Here is a 26,860-nt window from a genome sequence, read left to right on the forward strand (position 1 = left end):
AGAGATAATTGCATTATGGGCCCAGAGACACAGGAGATGGGGGGAAGGTATGGTTACTTACATCCCAAGACATTTCAAAGTGTTCAGTAAGTACAACCAAAGGAAAGTGACATCACATCCTGACATAGTATTACAGCAAATACAGTGAGAAGGTAAAATACATCATGACACACACACACGTACATATACTATGTAAACACACACACACACACACACGTAAATATACTATGTAAACACACACACACAGGTACATATACTATGTAATCACACACACGCTCACACACACACACACACGCTCACACACACACACGTGCATATACTATGCAAACACACACACACACACATAAATATACTATGTAATCACACACACAGGTACATATACTATGTAAACACACACACACACACACAGGTACATATACTATGTAAACACACACAAGTACATATACTATGTAAACACACACACAGGTACATATACTATGTAAACACACACAGGTACATATACTATGTAAACACACACAGGTACATATACTATGTAAACACACACACAGGTACATATACTATGTAAACACACACACAGGTACATATACTATGTAAACACACACACGTAAATATACTATGTAATCACACACACGTACATATACTATGTAAACACACAGGTACATATACTTTGTAAACACACACAGGTACATATACTGTGTAAACACACACGTAAATATACTATGTAAACACACACGTAAATATACTATGTAAACACACACACGTAAATATACTATGTAAACACACACACACACACACACAGGTACATATACTATGTAATCACACACACACACACGTACATATACTATGTAAACACACACACACACGTAAATATACTATATAAACACACACACACACACAGGTTTATATACTATGTAATCACACACACGCGCTCACACACACACACACACACACAGGTGCATATACTATGCAAACACACACACACACACACACATAAATATACTATGTAATCACACACACAGGTACATATACTATGTAAACACACACAGGTACATATACTATGTAAACACACACAAGTACATATACTATGTAAACACACACACAGGTACATATGTTATGTAAATACACACATACACAGGTACATATATTATATAAACACACACACACACAGGTACATATATTATGTAAACACACACACACACGTAAATATACTATGTAAACGCACACACACACAGGTACATATACTATGTAATCACACACACACACACACACACACACACACACACACGTGCATATACTATGTAAACACACATAAATATACTATGTAATCACACACACACACACACACACACACACACAGGTACATATACTATGTAAACACACACACACAGGTACATATACTATGTAAACACACACAGGTACATATACTATGTAATCACACACACACACACACACACACACACACGTGCATATACTATGTAAACACACATAAATATACTATGTAATCACACACACACACACACACACACACACAGGTACATATACTATGTAAACACACACACACACGTGCATATACTATGTAAACACACATAAATATACTATGTAATCACACACACACACACACACACACACACACACGTAAATATACTATGTAAACACACACAGGTACATATATTATGTAAACACACACACACAGGTACATATATTATGTAAACACACACAGGTACATATACTATGTGTAAACACACACCCACACACACACGTACATATACTATGTAAACACACACAGGTACATATGCTATGTAAAGACGCACACACACACACACACGTGAATATACTATGTAAACACACAGGTACATATACTATGTAAACACACACTAAACACACACAGGTACATATACTATGTAAACACACTACACACACACAGGTATATATACTATGTAAACACACACACGCGTACATATACTATGTAAACACACACTAAACACACACACACACACAGGTACATATACTATGTAAACACACACACAGGTACATATACTATGTAAGCACACACACACACGTAAATACAGTTAGGTCCAGAAATATTTGGACAGTAACACAAGTTTTGTTATTTTAGCTGTTTACAAAAACATGTTCAGAAATACAATTATATATATAATATGGGCTGAAAGTGCACACTCCCAGCTGCAATATGAGAGTTTTCACATCCAAATCGGAGAAAGGGTTTAGGAATCATAGCTCTGTAATGCATAGCCTCTTCGTTTTAAAGGGACCAAAAGTAATTGGACAAGGGACTCTAAGGGTTGCAATTAACTCTGAAGGCGTCTCCCTCGTTAACCTGTAATCAATGAAGTAGTTAAAAGGTCTGGGGTTGATTACAGGTGTGTGGTTTTGCATTTGGAAGCTGTTGCTGTGACCAGACAACATGCGGTCTAAGGAACTTTCAATTGAGGTGAAGCAGAACATCCTGAGGCTAAAAAAAAAGAAAAAATCCATCAGAGAGATAGCAGACATGCTTGGAGTAGCAAAATCAACAGTCGGGTACATTCTGAGAAAAAAGGAATTGACTGGTGTGCTTGGGAACTCAAAAAGGCCTGGGCGTCCACGGATGACAACAGTGGTGGATGATCACCGCATACTTTCTTTGGTGAAGAAGAACCCGTTCACAACATCAACTGAAGTCCAGAACACTCTCAGTGAAGTAGGTGTATCTGTCTCTAAGTCAACAGTAAAGAGAAGACTCCATGAAAGTAAATACAAAGGGTTCACATCTAGATGCAAACCATTCATCAATTCCAAAAATAGACAGGCCAGAGTTACATTTGCTGAAAAACACCTCATGAAGCCAGCTCAGTTCTGGAAAAGTATTCTATGGACAGATGAGACAAAGATCAACCTGTACCAGAATGATGGGAAGAAAAAAGTTTGGAGAAGAAAGGGAACGGCACATGATCCAAGGCACACCACATCCTCTGTAAAACATGGTGAAGGCAACGTGATGGCATGGACATGCATGGCTTTCAATGGCACTGGGTCACTTGTGTTTATTGATGACATAACAGCAGACAAGAGTAGCCGGATGAATTCTGAAGTGTACCGGGATATACTTTCAGCCCAGATTCAGCCAAATGCCGCAAAGTTGATCGGACGGCGCTTCATAGTACAGATGGACAATGACCCCAAGCATACAGCCAAAGCTACCCAGGAGTTCATGAGTGCAAAAAAGTGGAACATTCTGCAATGGCCAAGTCAATCACCGGATCTTAACCCAATTGAGCATGCATTTCATTTGCTCAAATCCAGACTTAAGACGGAAAGACCCACAAACAAGCAAGACCTGAAGGCTGCGGCTGTAAAGGCCTGGCAAAGCATTAAGAAGGAGGAAACCCAGCGTTTGGTGATGTCCATGGGTTCCAGACTTAAGGCAGTGATTGCCTCCAAAGGATTCGCAACAAAATATTGAAAATAAAAATATTTTGTTTGGGTTTGGTTTATTTGTCCAATTACTTTTGACCTCCTAAAATGTGGAGTGTTTGTAAAGAAATGTGTACAATTCCTACAATTTCTATCAGATATTTTTGTTCAAACCTTCAAATTAAACGTTACAATCTGCACTTGAATTCTGTTGTAGAGGTTTCATTTCAAATCCAATGTGGTGGCATGCAGAGCCCAACTCGCGAAAATTGTGTCACTGTCCAAATATTTCTGGACCTAACTGTATACTATGTAAACACACACACACACACACAAACACACACGCCACATAATCTTAACAATGTCAATACAATCCTGTGAGCTGCAAGCCAGCATTCATAGGAGATCATGATTTCTGCTGTACAGAACAGTGCTGATGCACTGCTGTATATAGCACAAGTGATCAGACAATTGCAGTTTAAAGCCCCCTAAGGGGAAGTGAAACCGGGCCTCTCGCACGGGAAGAGGTGATTTACTTAGTGAAGCATCTCATCCGATGTACAGAACCTTCCTGACTGCACAGGGTATAGCAGAGACGTCACCCGCCTTCTCATATGATTTGCCCTTGTAAAGAGGGGGTGCAGGGATGATTATTTTTTTTTAACAGCAACCTTGGACCTTTGCTGCTGCCATGGGACAATCAAATAAATTGCTGACTGTCATGATGTATGTAGTTTTCTCCCTCCCATATTTTTGTATAAGATGCCATGTGATGTATTTTACCTTCTCACTGTATTTGCTGTAATACTATGTCAGGATGTGATGTAACATTATATCCCCCCAGCCTGTATCATATTGCAATCAGGCTTCAGCCATAGCTATTGTCTTTGATTTGGGGGGGGTGTCATATATATTGTTCTCCTCTGCAGGGGGCTTGCCTAGTACACAATCTCTGGAGGCTGTGTCTAGGAACCCTTTTCTAGCTACAAGTAGCAAATGTTAAGGGGGTGGATCTAAGGAGGGGTGGGAGATTCAGCCCCATGTTTTAGTTTTTAGTTATGCTTTGTTGAGTGAAGGGTGAGGACCTGTGCTAAGGCCAGCTCCTTATCGCCCGTACATGGACGATTGGACTTTGAGGACTTTTGCATTCTCCTTGGCGCCCCCGGAACTATTTCCTTTGTGTGGACTCTAAAGAACCATTTTAATATTGCATGTTTTATGCTCCCTGCCTCATTAAATCTTCTTGGATTGTTCCTTGGCCTGGCGTCCCTTACTGCTCTGTCGCATACCCCGTCACACTGACCCCCTCTGGCAACGAAAGCATTAAATAACATTTCTTTCTAGTATCAGTGGGGGTCTCCATTAGGCAACCGAAAAATGAAAACTATGTCAGTTGTCAATAAAGTAAAGTGAAAAATGATCTTGTGCAATACATGTGATGAAAGGCAAATAGCTGCAGTGAGACTCGTATATAGGAAAGTACAACTTCTAAAATAGCGGAACTGAAGTATATTGTATATAAACGCAAACTCTGGTGGGAACATCTTGGCCTCAGTATACGTTTGGTGACAAATTTTACATAGTGATCACCAGGAGTAACAACTTTAGCACACAGCAGAGCTCTCTGCCAACAACAAAGGGAGATCTTATTTAGGACCCAACCCCACAAGCAAACAAAACATAAAGGGAACCTGTCACCAGATTTGTCCCCTATGAGCTGCGGCCAGTACCAGTGAGCTGTTATACGTATATAGTATTCTGGAATGCTGTTTATAAGAGTCCAGGCCGATCTGTATAACGTAAAAAAGAGCTTTTATTATATTCACCTGTGGGGTGGTCCGGTCCGATGGGCGTCGCTGGTCTCTGTATTGCACCATCTTGCTTACTTCCATCGCCGACCTCCTCCCCAGCTCCATGTGGACGGTGCGTCCTACATCATCCTCACAGAGTTCTCCATTATTCTTCTGTACACACGCACTTTTCTATGCCCTGCTGAGGGCAGAGTTAACTACTGTAATGCACATGCATGGGGGAAGGTCATGCGCATGCGCACTACAATACTTTGATCTGTCCCCAGCAGGGCAGAGAGCAGGGGCGCAATGAAGGACTCTGTGGATAACGTAGGATGCATCATGAACACGGGGCTGGGAAGGAGAACGTCGATCGCAATTAGAGAGGATGCACCGGACTGAGACCAGCGACGCCCATTGGACCAGACCATCCCACAGATAACTATAATGAAAGCTCTTTTTTTACGTTCAACAGAGCGGCCTGGGCTCTTATATACAGAATGCTAAGCTGTAGGGGGGACAAAGCGCAATAGGGTCTTGCCCGGTATGAGGGTAGAGAGACAGAAAGAGATACACTCACCTGGTAGGGTTGTGCCAGTCACAACCACCTATGATCGCATGTGAGTGCTTTTTGCGGTTTAGCAGTGGCCCCGGAGAGCAGTTTATAATATAAATTGGGCATGAAAACCGGTTTAAATGCCGCGCTAAAAACCACAGATGCTGTAGAGAAAAAGATTTCCTTTATTTCACAGTTCTACGCGTTTCAGAGACATCGCCGTCTCCTTCCTCAGGAAAAGAAATCACATGATTTATACTATATACAGAATGCTAGAATACTATATATAGGGGCTTACTGGTGGTGGCCGCAGCTTATAGAGGAAAAACCAGTTGACAGGTTCTTTTTAAATTTTGAAGGACTGTTCATTCATTCATAGTCGTATCAGCTAGAACTTTCCCGGGGTGGGGAAATAAAATTGTACTTTTAGCCAGAAATACTTCTTCTAAAGATCACGTTATCTATGCTAGCAGGGTCAGAGCGGGGTACCAGGGGCCTACCAAGGAAATTGACTCTAGAGGTCCACACAATAGCTACAATAAACATTTTATTACTTGTTCATTTTCAGCTTCTCTCACTATAACATACGCCTATTCACAAACTCTACAGTGTGCAGAAGAGAACTGTACTGTGCACTGCGCTATATCACAGGATTTATTGTAGCATCTTCTTTATTGTAGTTAATAATGGAATCTATTATTCACAATCTTACACATCTTACAATTTCTTACACACGGACATCCTTGTCCTCGGTAACCACCGAGTCTATCAGCCAAACAATATTCAAAGTGAAGCAAAACGTTATGCAACATCTTCCAATGGAAAAGATTACTAAAATTAATCCCCCTATGCCGCCATCTATCAACCCATGTAGGGTCTGTCCCAACTGACTTGGGAAATCTCCTATAAGAGTCAATATTTGGAGGTGTGAAGCATTACCACTCCAATACACTTTTCCATTTGGAGACACTGGTAAATAATTGTCTTCTCTTTCCACATTCACACATTTACATAATTATCAGGTAATGATCGGCCACGAGTGTGTGGCGCCCCTGAGGCTTCAGTCGCCACAGAGGCACTGTACCTCAGCCAGAGGTGTGGTATCCCATCCTGGGTATGGAGGAGGTCACAACCGGTTCACATAAAGCACAACATCCTCACTCTGTAACACCTCATCAGACATGGCAAGGGCATGATTATACCCGAAGCCAAGCCAGGTAATGGAGCCTTACAAGTGGGGACAGATTCATTCAGTCGGTGGTGGAGTGTGGAGAAAGAAGGAAAGGAGTGGTGGAGGAGCGAAGACCCAAGGCCTGGAGCTGGTACCGCTCGGCCCAGGCAGAGACAGAAGGGGTCCTAGAGACCACAGGAGATAACCTTCCTTTGCCTTGTTCCACATAAAATCTACAGGTGGAAGGACTTGGTAACAACACGGGGACTAGTCCCTAGGCTAGAGGAGAAGAACCTATGTACTCCACTAGCAAAACCAGTGGCTGAGGTGACTTCAAGCACCGAAGCCACACACCGCACACAAATTCTCTGGAAGGTGACCCAAAAGGACCAAGGGATAGAGCTTCATGCCACCCAAAAGGGTCCACGGGCACTGGCACAGGGTTCAGTGAACAAGGGTGCAAGGCAGGAGGGCGAAGCAAGCACAGGAAGGCAGCCAGGGAGGGGTACACTTAAGAACGGTGCACCAGACGCGACCTCCGAACTACCCGGGATCAGCTGGAATCCAGCACAGTGAAGTCCCATATTCGTCTGCACATTGCGCATCAAGCCCAGCAACCCCCGCCATCGCCTACTACTACCCCCATCCACCCTAGGGCCCAGCTCTACCTGTGGAGAGCTGCACCATTCAAGCTGCGTCACCATCTGCCCCGGGGAGCGCCACCCTTTACTAGTCCTGTATATTCTGACAATACTGCTGTATAGGCAGAGCAGGCTTTTTTTTTTTTTTTTACATATATTTATATTGAGGCCCCCTCCTGTAGTACTATCATCAAATTTAGAGGCTCCCCTGAAGACTAATTACATATTGTGACGGGAGTGTACAACAGAGCAAAGGATGGACGAGGCCGAGGGACGATTCAACAGGTTTATTCACAAGAACACTGGAACAGCACACGATAAGTCCACGTAAAACAGATTCGGGGGCCCTTCCCGACAATCCTCGGACCGGATAACAAAGCAATCGTCCTTACAGTAGTCCAAAGAGTTCCACACAATCCCACGGGCCGCCACACAGGCCTAGCTCCGTCCGTGTCCACAGCCACCCAGGCTGGGAGCTCCTTCTCTTTCCAAGTTTTAGCTCACTCTGAAGTTACAAAAAGGGAAATGCATTGTCTGTGCTCCTTGACCAGCCCACCATGTTCAGGGGGTAGGGGTCACACATCCTTTCATCAATGGTTTGGTTCATCACAGGGCTCCCATATGTCTGCCAGCCACAGTAGATGAAGGGATCCCCTGCTGTGCAGAACAATGACTATTCCTTCACTGGCCAATGCAATTACAGACTAGATACACAACTCTGGATAGAAGAGGACAGGCTATTTACATAATCACATTAGATGCCAAGACTGCAATTGTATGAGAGAGACACATTGAGACCAGTAGCTCCCCCAAGAAAATACATGAATTACAACTAATACAACCAGGGAAATATACATATCATGACATAGTATCACAGCATATACAGTGAGAGGGTAAATTACATCTTCACAATCCCTCCCCCTCCCAACTTGTGTACGTACTAGGGACCTCTACAGGTCACTGGTTAAGTACACACAGGCAGGGCGTTACTTACATGTGGCTTCATGCAGCCACGAATTGGCATCGTAGCTCTCCCACATCATTGCCCAGGAGAACAGCTGCAGGCAGACCACCCATCACCCCAACCACACATCGCCTGACCCCAAAACCAAAGTTCAGATCCACAGTGGCTGTGGGAATAGTCCTCCATTGTCCACCAGCCAGTTCAATGACAATCCCAGGTCCTCTATGGATTGCCTCAGGCCGAACCACTCGGGGATCAGCCAGTGTGAGGAAAGCACCCAAGTCACAAAATCCAACAAGTCTCTGTCCATCCAGCACAACCTCCTGCAAGTGCTTACCTCGATGAGCAGAAGTCATCATAACTGCGGGTCGCACCCCGTAAACTCCTGGTGGTGCAACATGGGGGGCTGAGTCACTAGGCCAGTCCTCACTTAGCGGTGCCACATCTTCCTCCATGGCACTGGGCTGTAAATAATTAACAATCCGATTGGGTGCAGGATCAGTCCTCATTTGAACAGCTGGGCAGGAGACTTGCCGATGCCCTGGCTGTCCACATTGATAGCATCTGAGCTGGGTCTCCCTCCATCCAAGGCGTCCTCTTGGGTAAGGGGTAGGGGAACTTGGAGGCCGGCTCCAACCTGAAGGTGCTGTAGGGGTTTGAGGATGATTCCTCCATGGGCTGGCTGGGCATGAGGCCTGCAAATGCCCGGGATGCCTACAAACATAACACCTGCGCTCTGTTACTTCCTCTCCCCGGCGTATTCCAGAAAGTGCAGTAGAAGCAACTGGAGGCACATTAACACGGGAACATGTGGTGGCTATGTGGTGTGGTATCATGATGATGATGTGTGATGTGGTATCAACATGTGGTGGCTTAGAGGAACGGGGAACAATGGGGACAGAATAACTGGGGGCATCCGGTGTTGTGGAGCTGTTAGGCGTCTCTCCATCCTCCAACAGAACCCTCCACTGAGGCTTGATGGTGAGCACCTCATCAGCTAGAGCAGCAGCTTGTTCCACAGTTGACGGCTTTCTCTCACGCACTCATTCCCGGATCTCAGCGGGGCACTGGGCAAAGAATTGTTCTTTTAGGATGACCTGCAGGAAGGTCTCCCAAGATAAGGCCTCCTCTGCCTCCAGCCAGCGATTACATATTTGTTTGAGTCTATGAGCATATATCTTAAAAGACACTTCCCCATCACAGGCTAAAGCACGGAACTGAGTCCTGTAAGTGTCTGGCGTTAAAGCATAATGTTCTAGAATAGTCTGTTTAATATCCGCATACTCACAGTTCCACCGAGGGTCCATAGCTCTATAGGCTTCAGCAGCTCCCCCCTCTAGGAGCCCAACCAGATGCCGGACACGCTCCCTGTCCGGGACTTCCATTAATCGACACTGATGCTCAAAGTCCTGGAAGAAGCCCTCAATGTCGCCTGCAGCCTCATTAAACGGCTTAAAGTCTTTGTGGGACACCCTGGGAAGTTCCCTCATGTTGGGTGCTGGGGTTACAGTCTGTCTGGAACCTCTCGCGGCTTCCACAGCGAGCTGCTTATCCAGCAGTGCCATCTCCTCCATCCTGCGCTCCTTCTCTTTAGCTCCACGCATGACCTGCATCTTATATTCTATGGTGGTCTCCTCTCCCAGCAAGGCCATCTCCTCCTCGTACCACACAACCCACTGACTTTTTTGGGTATTTACCTCCGGCTGCCGTCTTTCTTCCATTTGCTGTGAGGATCCTTCCTCCACGTCATTTTGCGAGCAGACTCCTTCTAGCGCCTCAATCAGCTGCTCCTTGGAGAGTCCTTTGAAACGAACTCCTACTTCACGGGCCTTTGATTGCAGGCTCCCCAAAGTCCAGGTCTTGGACTCTGCAGTGCTGGTTCCTGATGTTGAGCCATTGTCCTCCATTCCTTCTGCTCTGATCCCAGCGCTGCCAACCAGTTTGTGACGGGAGTGTACAACAGAGCAAAGGATGGACGAGGCCGAGGGACGATCCAACAGGTTTATTCACAAGAACACTGGAACAGCACACGATAAGTCCACGTAAAACAGATTCGGGGGCCCTTCCCGACAATCCTCGGACCAGATAACAAAGCAATCGTCCTTACAGTAGTCCAAAGAGTTCCACACAATCCCACGGGCCGCCACACAGGCCTAGCTCCGTCCGTGTCCACAGCCACCCAGGCTGGGAGCTCTTTCTCTTTCCAAGTTTTAGCTCACTCTGAAGTTACAAAAAGGGAAATGCATTGTCTGTGCTCCTTGACCAGCCCACCATGTTCAGGGGGTAGGGGTCACACATCCTTTCATCAATGGTTTGGTCCATCACAGGGCTCCCATATGTCTGCCAGCCACAGTAGATGAAGGGATCCCCTGCTGTGCAGAACAATGACTATTCCTTCACTGGCCAATGCAATTACAGACTAGATACACAACTCTGGATAGAAGAGGACAGGCTATTTACATAATCACATTAGATGCCAAGACTGCAATTGTATGAGAGAGACACATTGAGACCAGTAGCTCCCCCAAGAAAATACATGAATTACAACTAATACAACCAGGGAAATATACATATCATGACATAGTATCACAGCATATACAGTGAGAGGGTAAATTACATCTTCACACATATGGCCAAAGATAATAACATTGCCACTGAGAGTACAAGATACTGACACTGGGGGTACAGGATACTGACACTGGGGATACAGGATACTGACACTGGGGGTTCAGGGTAATGACACAGATATTGGGGGTCCATGAAACTGATACTGGGGGTACAGGATACTGACACTGGATTACAGGATACTGACACTGTGGGTACAGGGTAATGACACTGGGGGTACAGGATACTGATACTGGGGATACAGGATAATGACACTGACAATAGGGTACAGGATAATGACGCTGACACTGGGTTAAAGGATAATGACACTGACAATGGGGTACAGGATAAGGACACTGGGGGTACGGAATAATGGCACTGACACTGGGCTACAGGATAATGACACTGACACTGGGGTACAGGATAATGACACTGACACTGGGGTAAAGGATAATGACATTGGGGTACAGGATAATGACGCTAACACTGGGGATACAGGAAAATGACACTTGATACTCGGTCCAGGATAAGACATTTGGGGTACAGTATAATTTCTCTGGACACTCGGTTCTTTTCCTCAGCACCCAACTTTTCAATGTCCTGATAGCCATCTTGTCCTCAGCACCAAAGTGTCTTATGAGATCAGAGAATGGGAAAGCTGGGAGCTGAGGACAAGATGGATATGAGAACATGGAAAAGCTGGGTGATGAGGAAAAGAGCCTCATTCTCTCAGCTCAGCATTCAGCTATCCCAATGCCATCCCATGCTCTGACTGCTGCTATCCCTCTTTCCCTAATCCCTCCTGATATATGGTAACTGTGTGGACTTGACTCACGTCATGCAGCAGGGACTGGTGCACACACCCTGCACCCCCAAATCACACATACCCTGCACCCCCCAAATCACACATATCTCTCACAGCCTGGCTGTACCCCGAATTACCCCTCTCTCAAACACACTGAAACCCCATAACCCACACGCCCTGTATCCCTTAACACCCCTCTGTCACAGTCTGGACCCCTCATATGCCACTCACACTGCACCCCCCATCCCTCATTACCGGGCACATCTCCTTCAGTGTCTCCTGCCGGCTCCTCCCACACGGTCACATGGGCATGAGTCATCACAAGTCCTGGCTGCTAAACCTCTAAATGCATTTTCTTCCTCTCTGAAGGTTCTTCTATTCTGCCCCTGCCACGCTGACAGCTCTTAAGCTCCGTGTGCCCCTCCAGGTCAGGACCGCCCCCTCTACCCCCCCTGTAGCTACTACTGTCCTCTGACTGCTACATACAATATCGTCACCTGCCGTGACCACAGATCATGTTAATACACCCGGCGGGGGCCCCTGCAGGTTGCCAGAGACAGATTAGATTGAAGACAAGGTCGGGGCCTACGGGAATTTCCCCAGTACCTCGGCAAGCCAGATCGACGCTGTATGCTAGTGTATACATTGACGGTTAGGCAAGGATTAGCAGTATGTACCCAGAACTGCTCGTGGTTGTGGCTGCATTTTGGACCTGACAGATTCCCTTTAAAAACAAGCGTGAGTCAGCCATGCTAATCACTGCACGGGCTCAAGAATACGTCCAGAAATCATTCGCTGTGAACACATTTTGCCGTGCAGTCCACAATGGTAAGGTAAAGCTCGATCATGCACAAAAAAAACAAACAAATATCAGCACAATCCAGAAACGCCAATGTCTTTTCTGGGCCAAAGCTTATTTTAGATGGGCTGAGGTTGAAATGGAAAACTATTCTGTTGTTAGACGAAAATCTGAAATTCTTTATGGAAACCTCGGACACTACGTGCTGCGAACTGAGGAGTTGAGGGACCATCCAGCTTGTTATCAGCACACAGTTAAAAATCCGCCATCTCTTCTGGTATGGGGTTACATTAGTGTCCACAGCAGCGGACAGCACACACATAAAAAACACCATCAATGCTGAGCACAATATGGAGGGTTTCTTTACATTTTAGACAGCGCCCCAACTTTTTTTGGAACTGTTGTATTTCAAGGGTCACAAATGGGAATGGGATAACCCAAACTGTAAAGTTCGGGGTCTGTACCGAACACATGGTGTTCGTACACACGACCCCATACATGAGCTTTCCTGGGAATCTTGTGTTGGGCTATATACGCACCTTGCCATTTTTTGTGACTAGAAAGATGCAGCGTTTTTGCCGCGTTTTGGTGCGTTTTTGATCTCTACGTTTTGCTGCATTTTTCCAATGGGTGAAAAATGTAGAAAAAATGTAGAATAGAATTGACATGACCATTTTTTTTTCATCTCCAAAACGCAGCTAAAAAAAAAAAGTTGTGTGCGACAGCAAAAATGAAAACTCGTAGACTTTACTGGGGAAGCAAAGTCATGCAGTTTTGAGCCGAAAAATGCACTCGAAAAAAGAGCAAAACGCTTCGAAAAACGCACTGTGCGCACTTAGTCCTGCAGTTCGGGTCCAGAGGCTGTAAAAAAAAGAGCACGTCATTAAAAAACATTCTGATCATACTTACAGGTCCTGCGACGCGCCCTGCAGACTCTGCCTCCCACCGCTTCCGTGTCTGTCCGAATATTGCTGTGCCACCCGGGGAGCACCTCTGGCTAAAAGGACCTGCCGTGACCGTGACATCATACCCATGTGACCAGTCACGTGTCAATCTTGTATTACCTCATTGGCTACAGACTGGTCACGTGAGTATGACGTCGTCAAAGGTCCTGGTGCGCTGTGATGCAAGTGTCATCGCATCACGCCGCCCATTCTCCCGACAGCAGTGGGTCATCTGCGTTTATTTCCATGCAGCTGAAGCTCTCCTGTCGGGAGAATGGGGTGATGCAATGCGAGACGTACAGTGCCTACAAGTAGTCTTCAACCCCCTGCAGATTTAGCAGGTTTGATAAGATGCAAATAAGTTAGAGCCTGCAAACTTCAAACAAGAGCAGGATTTATTAACAGATGCATAACTCTTACAAACCAACAAGTTATGTTGCTCAGTTAAATTTTAATACATTTTATACATAAAAGTGTGGGTCAATTATTATTCAACCCCTAGGTTTAATATTTTGTGGAATAACCCATGTTTGCAATTACAGCTAATAATCGTCTTTTATAAGACCTGATCAGGCCGGCACAGGTCTCTGGAGTTATCTTGGCCCACTCCTCCATGCAGATCTTCTTCAAGTTATCTAGGTTCTTTGGGTGTCTCATGTGGACTTTAATCTTGAGCTCCTTCCACAAGTTTTCAATTGGGTTAAGGTCAGGAGACTGACTAGGCCACTGCAACACCTTGATTTTTTCTCTCTTGAACCAGGCCTTGGTTTTCTTGGCTGTGTGCTTTGGGTCGTTGTCTTGTTGGAAGATGAAATGACGACCCATCTTAAGATCCTTGATGGAGGAGCGGAGGTTCTTGGCCAAAATCTCCAGGTAGGCCGTGCTATCCATCTTCCCATGGATGCGGACCAGATGGCCAGGCCCCTTGGCTGAGAAACAGCCCCATAGCATGATGCTGCCACCACCATGCTTGACTGTAGGGATGGTATTCTTGGGGTCGTATGCAGTGCCATCCAGTCTCCAAACGTCACATGTGTGGTTGGCCCCAAATATCTCGATCTTGGTCTCATCAGACCAGAGAACCTTGAACCAGTCTGTCTCAGAGTCCTCCAAGTGATCATGAGCAAACTGTAGACGAGCCTTGACATGACGCTTTGAAAGTAAAGGTACCTTGCGGGCTCGTCTGGAACTGAGACCATTGCGGTGGAGTACGTTACTTATGGTATTGACTGAAACCAATGTCCCCACTGCCATGAGATCTTCCCAGAGCTCCTTCCTTGTTGTCCGTGGGTTAGCCTTGACTCTTCGGACAAGCCTGGCCTCGGCACGGGTGGAAACTTTCAAAGGCTGTCCAGGCCGTGGAAGGCTAACAGTAGTTCCATAAGCCTTCCACTTCCGGATGATGCTCCCAACAGTGGAGACAGGTAGGCCCAACTCCTTGGAAAGGGTTTTGTACCCCTTGCCAGCCTTGTGACCCTCCACGATCTTGTCTCTGATGGCCTTGGAATGCTCCTTTGTCTTTCCCATGTTGACCAAGTATGAGTGCTGTTCACAAGTTTGGGGAGGGTCTTAATTAGTCAGAAAAGGCTGGAAAAAGAGATAATTAATCCAAACATGTGAAGCTCATTGTTCTTTGTGCCTGAAATACTTCTTAATACTTTAGGGGAACCAAACAGAATTCTTGTGGTTTGAGGGGTTGAATAATAAATGACCCTCTGAATAAACTTTTCACAATTTAAAAAAAAAAATAAAAAAAGAAATAACATTTTTTGGTGCAGTGCATTTCACACTTCCAGGCTGATCTACAGTCCAAATGTCACAATGCCAAGTTAATTCCGAATGTGTAAACCTGCTAAATCTGCAGGGGGTTGAATACTACTTGTAGGCAGTGTAAGTGCAATCATCCCCTCACTGTCAGCTCTGCTACATAGCTCTGTGCAGAGTGATGTAGCAGAGCTCATATGGGTCTCTTTGCTTCTCACTATGTATAGACACTGTCTGTGCACAGTGATGAAGCAGAGTTGACATTGCTTTTTTTTTGCTTCTCACTGTGTATAGACTGTGTTTGTACAGAGTGATGAAGCAGAGTTAACATTGCTGTCCCAGTGGATTATGTCGGACTAAGGATCTTTTTTTATAATAAAGAGGTAGTCTCAATGGTTTTTTTGTTTTATTTCTAATAAAAAAAAATTTCTCTGTTAATTTTTTTTTTTTACTGTTTCCTAGAAATTCATGGTGACCATGTCTAATTTGGCGTGACACCATGAATTTCCAGCTTAGTACCATCTGAGAATACAAAACTGGTATTAAACCCTTATTACCAAGCGTGCCACCCGGCACCAGGGCCGCTGAACGAGTCGGGTAACATGACTAGAAATGGCGCTAAGAAATAATGCGCCATTTCCAGGGGCGGCTGCGGGCTGCTGAGAATCCCAGCCCCCAGCTGCCTGGCTTTACCTGACTGGCGATCAAAATACGGCGGGAGCCCATGCATTTTTTTTTAATTCGTTTTTGAAATAAAAAAAAATTAATGGGCTTCCCTGTATTTTGATTGCCAGCCAGGTAACGCCAGGCAGATGGGGGTGGCAGCCCATAGCCGTCTGCTTTATCTACGCTGAGAATCAAAAATACTGCAGAGCGCTACGTCTTTTTTTTAATGATTTATTTATTTTTACAGTATTGTGATGTCAGGCAATTACAGACCCGACACAGAGAATGTGTGTCTGTGATTGTCTGTTAGAGGAGGGAACAGCTATGTAGTCATGTAAATTTCTCTTTTATTCTATAAGTTATTGACAGCATGTCTCCAAATTTCCAAGCAAAAATGTTGTATTTATTTTCTGAAAATAGTAGTTTATAGAATAAAACAACAATTTCACATTTTACTCAAAAATATACCTGTAAAGAGAAAAATCAGAAAAACTGAAAATTTTGCAGTGGTCTCTTAATTTTTGCCAGAGCTGTATATATATATATATATATATATATATATATATATATATTTATTTATTATATTGTACACAATATTTAGGTATATAAAAATAGATCATTTAAAAAAATGACGTAGCCCTCCGCGGTACTTTTGATTCTAAGCGCACATAAAGCAGATGGCTACAGGCTGCCACCCCCATCTGCCTGGCATTTGATCAAAATACAAGGAAGCCCATTTTTTTATTATTTTTTATTTTTTTTTAGTTATTTAAAAAAATAATTAAAAAAAAAAATGTGTGGGCTCCCGCTGCATTTTCTATTTCTCGCTAAGGGTAATCCAAGCAGCTACTGGCTGCTAACCCCCACTGATTGGTGTTCCCTTCACTGGCAATAGAAAATCAGGGAAGCCCTTATTTTTTAAAAGTTTTTTACCAAAAAACTAAACACACCATATTTTTGTATGCTAGCCAGGTACAGACGGCTGCCTTCAACCTCCAGCTGCCTTTTTATACCTGGCTGGGAATCAAAAATATAGGGAAGCCCTTGTTTTAAGTATTTCATGAAATAATTAAAAAAAATGACGTGGGCTTCACCAAATATTTGTGTCCAGCCAGGTACAACTAGGCAGCTGGGGATTAGAATCCGCAGCGCAGGGTGGCCCAAGCTTTCTGGGCCCCCCCGCTGAGAATTGTAGTCCGCAGCCGCCTCATAAAATGGCGCGTTTGTAGAAGTGCTATCTTCTGGCTCTGTATCCAATCCCTCCAGCAGCCCTGGTGCCGAGTGGTACGCTGGGTAGTAAGGGTTTAATACCAGCTTTGTTTTACCAGCTGTTATAAAGCCTGAGATTCTTAATGTCAGGGCAAGTTTGACCTGGCCATTAAGAATCTCCAATAAAGGGTTAAAAAAAAGACATCACACACAGAAAAAATACTTTATTATAAATAAATAAACAGACACACACACTTGGGGACTCCATCTTTATTACTCCCTCTCACGCCTCCACGATCCTGGTCTTCTTTCTTCTTCAACCGATCTAGCTCTGCTATATCAGACAGCATGAGGGGGAGGAAGACGCTTCTGCTCCCGGTGCTGTGTACTCGAGCAGAGGCTGCGGGTTGATAAGCGGTGATGTCACCGCTGCCACCGTTGACATAGTAATGTAACAAGCGGGTTACTATAGCTACGGTGATCTCCGATCACCTGATTCCCAGCGCCGCTATTAATCGGCTGTGGCATGAGTGTGTGGCAGCCAATCCCTGCATGTGGGCTGACTCTGTAAAGAGCGCTGACATGCAGGGAGGGGGAGCTGAGCATTTGCCCGAGCATCTCGCCAGTATTCGTCGCTCACCGAGTATATCGAGTACTGAGATGCTCGGGCGAGCACCTAGTAGCGGGAGTACAAAAACACTGACACGACAGGACCTTGCATGATGTCATAGTCATGTGACAAGTCTGTAGCTAATGAGATATTATAACATTCACACGTGACTGGTCACATTGCTATGACATCACAGAAGGCCTATCGTCCGTCCTGGTCACCGGGAGGGCACAGCGATGATTGGAAGTAGAAGCGGCGAGAGACAGAATCTTCAGGACGCGTCGCGGGACCTGTAATTATAATGACTATGTTTATTATTAACTGTATTATTTATTTTACCGCCTGCCCCATCCCATAACTGTAAAGTCCAAGTTCGGGGTTCGGACGCAAGTTCGCGTTATCTCAGAACAAGAACTAGAACTTTACAAAACATTCGGGCGAGTCTCCCGAACACTGAACATTGGGGGGGTTCGCCCATCACTAGTCACAAATAATCCTTTATACAATACAGCAGCATGGCAGTTACACAGAAAGGGCAAAAAAGCTAAATATGGCTGAACTAAAAAACATTGTAAGGCCATGTGCACACTTTTCTTTTTTGCTACTTTTTTCATGCGTATTTCTTTGCAGATTTTAATCAATACTGCAAAAAAAACGAATGCCAGCAAAGTGTATAACAATCCTGACTTGCTGTTCACATGTCGCTTCTTGCAGATTTTGTTGCAGAAAAAATTAGCAGCATGTCATTTGTTTCTGCGTTTTCTCCTGCATCTGATATAATCCCCTGCAGAGCTCGATCACTACAATGGGTTATATCTATCAGGGCAGCACTTGCAGCACTGATGCTTCACCTCACACACCATGAATACGGTATGATTTGTGAGGCTCTCCGTAGCTCGGTAACCCGGGGTCATCATGGTAATGACCCAGGGTTGCCATGGCAGCAATCGGGTCCCTGTGATCACATAACAGGGACCCTATCGCCAGGAAGAGGTAGGCGATCCCTCTCCCTGCTTTCTGAATACTGCTATCTCATTGATTGCAGCATTCAGGGGGTTAAACTGCTAGGAGCAGCGCAGGCACCGCTCCGGGCACTAAGAGTTGGGTCCCTGCTGTAACATCAGCCAGATACCTGGTGGCGATCACGTGGCTACAGCGTCTGAACCTCCACAATCACCATGACAAAAAAAAAATCATGAAAAACACATGAAAAAACTCGCAAATGATAAAAAATGTGCATTTTTTCCTGCTGCCTGTCTTTTCCCTACTAAAACATGTTTTTTTTATCTATAGAAAATCTGCACACAAAAAAGTAACCTGTGCACATAGCCTCAGATGAGTATCATATGTAGAGGAGAAAGTTTGGTACTAAAACATCAATCCTCACACTGTGAATATTGGGGGTTGGGAGCCTGAATCTGCGTAGAGGAGGGGAATACTGATGAAGGGACAACACGACTTCTGAGAGCGGAACGTGAAGGTGGCTGCTGGCACGGGGGCGGCACAGGAGCATGAAGGTGGCTGCACACAGACTAATGTGTATGAATGTGCGAGTCTGGAACACAGTAATATCTGCTCTTCACTCAGTATTTTCTTAGAATAGATACAACCTTTATCAAGGTCTAAAAATGAATTCACTGATCTGTCAGTTCTGAGCTCGGTGGTGAACTACTTGTGCCAGTCAGTGTGCATGATATCTGATGACTCACACTGTAAGGTGTCGGGCTCCATGACATGGTAAAGAGCTGGTGGGCAGCAGCGGTACAACAAACAGCGGCAGAGCAGTCGGAGAACTCCGACAGGTATCCGATTAGGTCTGTGTCGTGGTCATCAGCACCTGCAATCTCAGCACTGGGAGTCATTGAGTGTAGAGAAAGCCATCTCCTTCTGACTAACCACCTAGATGTGGACTTCAGCATATGAGGGGTTAAGCTGCCATGATCTCTACATAGATACTATATTTTCTATACAAATACATGTGAGGTTCTTGGCGCACAATGTGATCAAATTGTGCGAGCCCATCTGCCAACGTCAAGGCGACCTCTTCAGATGGGTCCCTACACTAACTTATCACTAAATTACTAACTAACTGGGGCTAGGACAAATCTGAGATTATTACTACCATTTTTATTATTACGGCACTATTACTTTTTATATGTTCACCTATTGTTATTTATTTATTATTTTTCTTACCCTTGTTGTTCTAAGTGTTGTATCCAAAACTCCTAATAAATAGTTCCTAATGTTTTTGATCCAGAAGAAGGCAAAAAAAACCCATGACATCTTCAGCCAATCTGTACCACAGGGGAAAAATTCCTTCTCGACCCCGAGAAAAGGCGATCAGTCCTAGGACCCTGGATCAAAACTAATGATGCTATGTGTAGTGAAGTAATTAATATTACAGAGCTAATTATACTGGTCCCATAGTGTGTACAGAGAGAAGCTATTATACTATTCTTATCCTGCTCTATTATTACAGTGTTATTCTAAATTATTTTTTTCTAATTTAGTGATTTCTAAAACTATTAATTCTAAACTATCCCCAAGCTGTTGATCTAGAAGAAGGCAAAAACCCCCATGACACCTTCAGCCAATTTGTGTCACAGGGGAAAAATTCCTTCTCGACCCCGAGAAAAGGCGATCAGTCCTAGGACCCTGGATTTTTATTAATACTCACCTCCGCCGTTCATTCGAGAGGTCCCAGCAGCATGGTCCATATGAGGTTTCTTCTTCCTCCCAGCAACCTGTTCACATGTTGGCGGTTGTTGTCCTGCTGGATTCTTCTTTCTGTTGTCATCCTTCTCTCAGGAATCTGTCTTTCTCGTGTAGTTCTTCTCTCAGGAATCCGTAGATTTAATCTGTCCAATTTCAGTTTTTTTACTGACGGCTTTTTCACTTGTTCTTCTTCATCCAGGTCTTTGCAGAGATCTCTCATGGTCTTTATTTCTTCTTCTCTCTTTCTCTTCTCTCTGGTCTGGACGGTCTTGGATGGTCTTGGATATTCATCTTGCCTGACTTGATATCTCCTTTGGGCCATTGGATTAGTCGGCATCAGGCGCTGGGAAGACAATAGATTGTTAGAAAGATGAATATGAACATCCAAATACAAAACCCCCTTATAAAAAAGACAGTGATGTTGCCCTCAGTTTTCTCACTGACCTCCTTCTTGAAGAGGGGTGATGGCAGCATCATCATACAATGTGACAATCTTCTCAGCTTCTCCTCAGGTGTGACGTAAGCTGAAGGAAACACAACCAGAAATTAGGATCAGTCCTAACCGTATAATAAAGACTGTGATATGGATGAAAAAAAAAACCCAATTACAAATGTTATTATTAAAAAATACATTATACACAAAAACCTGATATAAATAATAGGCCGATTTCTGATGACATTTACTTTTTAAGCTTTTTGTTACTTTTTTAATGCTGACCTGTCCTCCCTGTCAGTAGTCCTGTCCATGTAGGCAGGACCAGGGCACAGCAAACTGTTTGGGTCAGTACTGGAATATCGTTATCTTGGCCATCTTTGGTATTTACTAGGCCCGTGCAATTATTATTGATGGATTCCATTAAACTAGCAGTAAATTAAAGGGGCTATCTGGGGCTATTTTAATTTTCTTTACTACGGGCCTGAGAAGTAACAGGCAGGGAGTCGGCATCTACCTGCCTGATAGGTTCTAGGCCCAAAGTCTAGCAAAGAAATATTCCTGGAAACCCTAAATCTAGGGAGCAGTCGCCCTCACAGACTGATGATACTACCTGATCCTCCGCTGGCTCCATACGCAGTCCAATCCATGGGTTCCTCTGCTATTGTCGCTCCTTGTAATCTATACAATTCTCTCGCTGATTGCTGATATCTGTCTTCACTCTCAGATGAGGTGTAACAAACTGAGAATAAACGGCTTTTTTTTTTCATTTCAATTCAAACTGAGCAATTCTATTGGCTGTTTAAATTCGGTTACCATGGTTACAGAGGTAGCTGCAGATTTAAAGGGACAGGATGCAGTCATTGCGCTATGGTGCATTTTACCATGAATGTCATATATCCCTGTATATTACATGGAGCTGCTCAGATAATGTGTGGGCAGACGCTCCTGCATCGCTCATATATTACATAGATTTGCTTAGAGGCGCTGTAAAGAAATCTGGGGTGAAAATATTTGAGTTGTCAATAGTACATGAATAAAGAAGGCCTGGTGGTGTCTGTAGTGGGCCGAAAAATGGGGTTTTATGTTCAGAACAAATCTCAGTATTAATCAGACATCACCGGCTGCAACTGAAGGATTTTTTTCCATATTTTATCAACTTTCTAGTGTATTTCCATCACAAAATGCTGTTATATATAGGAGATGTCATAACCATCAGATCATAAGGCTGCAATCCGGGGGTAAAGCAGTCCCCCTCCCCGGACATTATACAGTATGTGACAAAAGTGAGTACACCCTTCACGTTTTTGCAAATATTGTGCTATATCTTTCCATGAGACAACAGTGAAGATATGACACTGTCACACAGTGACTACCGGGGTTCTGCCAGGTAGAAGTGAACCCCTGCTGAGCACGGCAACACATGGGGTACACCAGTAACATGATACAATGCTGGGCCCTGGACGTAGGGATATATGCCGCCCCTGCAACAGTCGAAATGCTTGGATCTGGGGTCGCTGTGGCTCGAGGGTCTCCGGACCGGGGGGCTTGCAGCCACTTCGACGTGTAAAAGGGCGGAATATTTACAAGGGACAATTTGTAACGCCACCTGTGGTGCATGGTAAGGGGAGTAACGCCGCTGCTGATGGGAGTACCCAGGGGAGATGGAGCGGGGCAGCCAGATGATGCTCCCTCCACGGGTAGGGGAGACCCCAGGACTCTAGAGAATAGGTGGAGGATGGCGTTGTGTGGGCTTTGTGGGCAAGCAGGATGCAGGGAGGGCAGTGTACTCACTCAGACTGTGAAGATGTTGGTGCGACCATTAAGCAGACTCTGACACAGAAGTAAACCAAGTCTCTGGGTGCCGCTGCCACTCTGAGGAGCTCATCCGGGAATCCGTCCCCACTGCTATTGTTAGTGGTCTGGAGTCTGCCTCCATGCACAGTTGTAGAAGTTCCTAAGTGACCCTTTGGCCTGAAGCTGTCAGGGTCCCGCTCTCTATATTAGAATAGTGGAGGTATGCTCTCGATGGCTGACACTTGGGATTTCTGTAGGCCGCAAAAGCTGGAAAGTCCTATCCCCCTCTTTGTTTTGGTGCCTTCAATCTCTGAGTTCTTGGGGAAAGTTCATAAAGAGACTATCCTCCACAGGTGAATTACCAGGTTGCGTGAAGCTACTCCCTGATCTAGGGTCCTGTACCCTGCCGTGCTCGGTACCGGTCTGGTTACTGGACTTTCCGGTGCCGACCGTTCTCCAAAACTAAGTCTGGGCACACTTCTCCAATACCCTGCAACCGGGTTTCCGACTCCTCCGGTCCCAGACCACCGTCTGCGACCTAACCAAAGTCTCCCAGGGAGCTACAACTCCCTCCACTCCTCACTCTCTGAGGGCTACTACTAAACTGACTATGTCCCTCCCACCAGTCTGCCTGACCCCTAGGCGGGTGCTCCTTTTCCAACTAGACCACCCACTGGTGTGCCTGACAGGGTGTGGTGTGAGGTGTGGTTTGGATATGAGTGCTGATAGGAACAATGCCAGAGTTAGGATCCCAGAACCATGGAGGATGAGTTCTGCACCATAAGAGAAAGGAGTGCAGTTCCCTGTGACACCCTGATAAGGTCAGGGGCGTCACAGATACACTCACCTGAGGCCGATGCTTGCACTCACTAACATCCTTACACGCAGGGGTGTAATGACCGCGGTCGCAGAGGTCGCCACTGCGCCCGCGCCCGCAGGGTTATAGGGGCCCATCATCCACTCTGCAGAGTCGGCTCCTCTCTGTAAGAGAGGAGATGCGCTGTGTAGTGGCCGACTACCAGGGGGCCGGCCTGTGAGTCAGGGGGGCCCGGGGTCAGTAGAGGGGCTCTCTGAGCTGCGGCAGAGCAGAAGTGCTGCTGCACAGAAGACGGAATCCATCCCGACAGGACCTGCGATGATGTCACACCCATGTGACTGTGTAGGAGGAGACACAGGTTTGCTGGCAGAAAGCAAAGATACTGATTCCTGAAGGAGATTTGGACACGACTTGTAATGAGAAAAGAGAGGACATGAGAGGGGGTGCAGGGTGAGTGGTATATGAGGGCTGCAGACTGTGACAGAAGGATGTGAAGGGGTGCAGAGTGTTTGAGAGTAGTAAGTTGCGGTACAGGCTGGGTGAGATATGTGGGGCAGGGTGTGTTACATATGGGGGTGTCGTGTGTGTGATATGGGGGGTGCAGGCTGTATGGGGAGTGGGGTGTGTGACATATGGGGGTACAGGCAGTATGGGGAGCAGGGTATGTGACATATGGGGATGTAGTGTGTGTGATATTAGTGGTGCAGGCAGTATGGGGAACAGGGTGGGTGACATATGGGGGTGTAGTGCATGTGATATGGGGGGTGCAGGCTGTATGGGGAGCAGGGTGTGTGACATATGGGGGTGCTGGCTGTATGGGGAGCAGGGTGTGTGACATATGAGGGCAGGGGCGTAACTACCGAGATCGCAGGGGTCGGAAGGAGAAGAGAGGTACTTTTTTTTTTATTTTGCTGGCTGCATGACACATGGAGGCCCTGGAGGGGCTGGCTGCATGATACATGGAAGCCCTGGAGGGGCTGGCTGCATGACACATGGAGGCCCTGGAGGGGCTGGCTACATAACACATGGAAGCCCTGGGGGGGCTGGCTGCATGACACATGGAAGCCCTGGGGGGACTGGCTGCATGACACATGGAGGCCCTGGAGTGGCTGGCTGCATGATACATGGAAGCTCAGGGGGGGCTGGCTGCATGACATATGGAGGCCCTGGAGGGGCTGGCTGCATGATACATGGAAGCCCTGGAGGGGCTGGCTGCATGACACATGGAGGTCCTGGAGGAGCTGGCTACATAACACATGGAAGCCCTGGGGGGCTGGCTGCATGACACATGGAAGCCCTGGGGGGACTGGCTGCATGACACATGGAGGCCCTGGAGGGGCTGGCTGCATGACACATGGAGGCCCTGGGGGGCTGACTGCATGAGACATGGAGGGGCTGGCTGCATGACACATGGAGGCCCTGGAGGGGCTGGCTGCATGATACATGGAAGCCCTGGAGGAGCTGGCTGCATGATACATGGAAGCCCTGGGGGGGCTGGCTGCATGACACATGAAAGCCCCGGGGGGCTGGCTGCATGACATATGGAAGCCCTGGGGGGGCTGGCTGCATGACACATGGAAGCCCTGGGGGGGCTTGCTGCATGACACATGGAGGCCCTGGAGGGGCTGGCTGCATGACACATGGTGACCCTGGAGGGGCTGGCTGCATGACACATGGAGGCCCTGGAGGGGCTGACTGCATGATACAGTCATATGAAAAAGTTTGGGCACCCCTATTAATGTTAACCTTTTTTCTTTATAACAATTTGGGATTTTGCAACAGCTATTTCAGTTTCATATACAGTGCCTACAAGTAGTATTCAACCCCCTGCAGATTTAGCAGGTTTCCCCATTCGGAATAACTTGGCATTGTGACATTTGGACTGTAGATCAGCCTGGAAGTGTGAAATGCAGCAAAAAAGAATGTTTTTTTTTTTGTTTTTTTTTTTAAATTGTGAAAAGTTTATTCAAAGGGCCATTTATTATTCAACCCCTCAAACCAGCAGAATTCTGTTTGGTTCCCCTAAAGTATTAAGAAGTATTTCAGGCACAAAGAACAATGAGCTTCACATGTTTGGATTAATTATCTATTTTTCCAGCCTTTTCTGACTAATTAAGACCCTCCCCAAACTTGTGAACAGCACTCACACTTGGTCAACATGGGAAAGACAAAGGAGCATTCCAAGGCCATCAGAGACAAGATCGTGGAGGGTCACAAGGCTGGCAAGGGGTACAAAACCCTTTCCAAGGAGTTGGGCCTACCTGTCTCCACTGTTGGGAGCATCATCCGGAAGTGGAAGACTTATGGAACTACTGTTAGCCTTCCACATCCTGGACAGCCTTTGAAAGTTTCCTCCCGTGCCGAGGCCAGGCTTGTCCGAAGAGTCAAGGCTAACCCAAGGACAACAAGGAAGGAGCTCCGGGAAGATCTCATGGCAGTGGGGACATTGGTTTCAGTCAATACCATAAGTAACGTACTCCACCGCAATGGTCTCCGTTCCAGACGAGCCCGTAAGGTACCTTTACTTTCAAAGCGTCATGTCAAGGCTCGTCTACAGTTTGCTCATGATCACTTGGAGGACTCTGAGACAGACTGGTTCAAGGTTCTCTGGTCTGATGAGACCAAGATCGAGATCTTTGGTGCCAACCACACACGTGACGTTTGGAGACTGGATGGCACTGCATACGACCCCAAGAATACCATCCCTACAGTCAAGCATGGTGGTGGCAGCATCATGCTGTGGGGCTGTTTCTCAGCCAAGGGGCCTGGCCATCTGGTCCGCATCCATGGGAAGATGGATAGCACGGCCTACCTGGAGATTTTGGCCAAGAACCTCCGCTCCTCCATCAAGGATCTTAAGATGGGTCGTCATTTCATCTTCCAACAAGACAACGACCCAAAGCACACAGCCAAGAAAACCAAGGCCTGGTTCAAGAGGGAAAAAAACAAGGTGTTGCAGTGGCCTAGTCAGTCTCCTGACCTTAACCCAATTGAAAACATGTGGAAGGAGCTCAAGATTAAAGTCCACATGAGACACCCAAAGAACCTAGATAACTTGGAGAAGATCTGCATGGAGGAGTGGGCCAAGATAACTCCAGAGACCTGTGCTGGCCTGATCAGGTCTTATAAAAGACGATTATTAGCTGTAATTGCAAACAAGG

General features: G+C 45.9%; 1 protein-coding gene across 1 annotated transcript in view; it reads right to left on the bottom strand.

Annotated features, from left to right (window-relative positions):
• LOC142312667 (uncharacterized) overlaps window positions 1-26,860 on the bottom strand; it is a 64,256-nt gene that overhangs the window by 20,712 nt on the left and 16,684 nt on the right. Inside the window, exons 2-3 of the mRNA XM_075351663.1 lie at window positions 21,097-21,176; window positions 20,682-20,995 (exon numbers count right to left, since the gene is read on the bottom strand). Coding sequence (XP_075207778.1) covers window positions 20,682-20,995; window positions 21,097-21,176 — 394 coding nt within the window. The remainder of the gene's footprint in view (window positions 1-20,681; window positions 20,996-21,096; window positions 21,177-26,860) is intronic.

Source organism: Anomaloglossus baeobatrachus, chromosome 5 (assembly GCF_048569485.1).
Source record: "Anomaloglossus baeobatrachus isolate aAnoBae1 chromosome 5, aAnoBae1.hap1, whole genome shotgun sequence".
In the NCBI taxonomy this organism is placed as follows: domain Eukaryota; kingdom Metazoa; phylum Chordata; class Amphibia; order Anura; family Aromobatidae; genus Anomaloglossus; species Anomaloglossus baeobatrachus.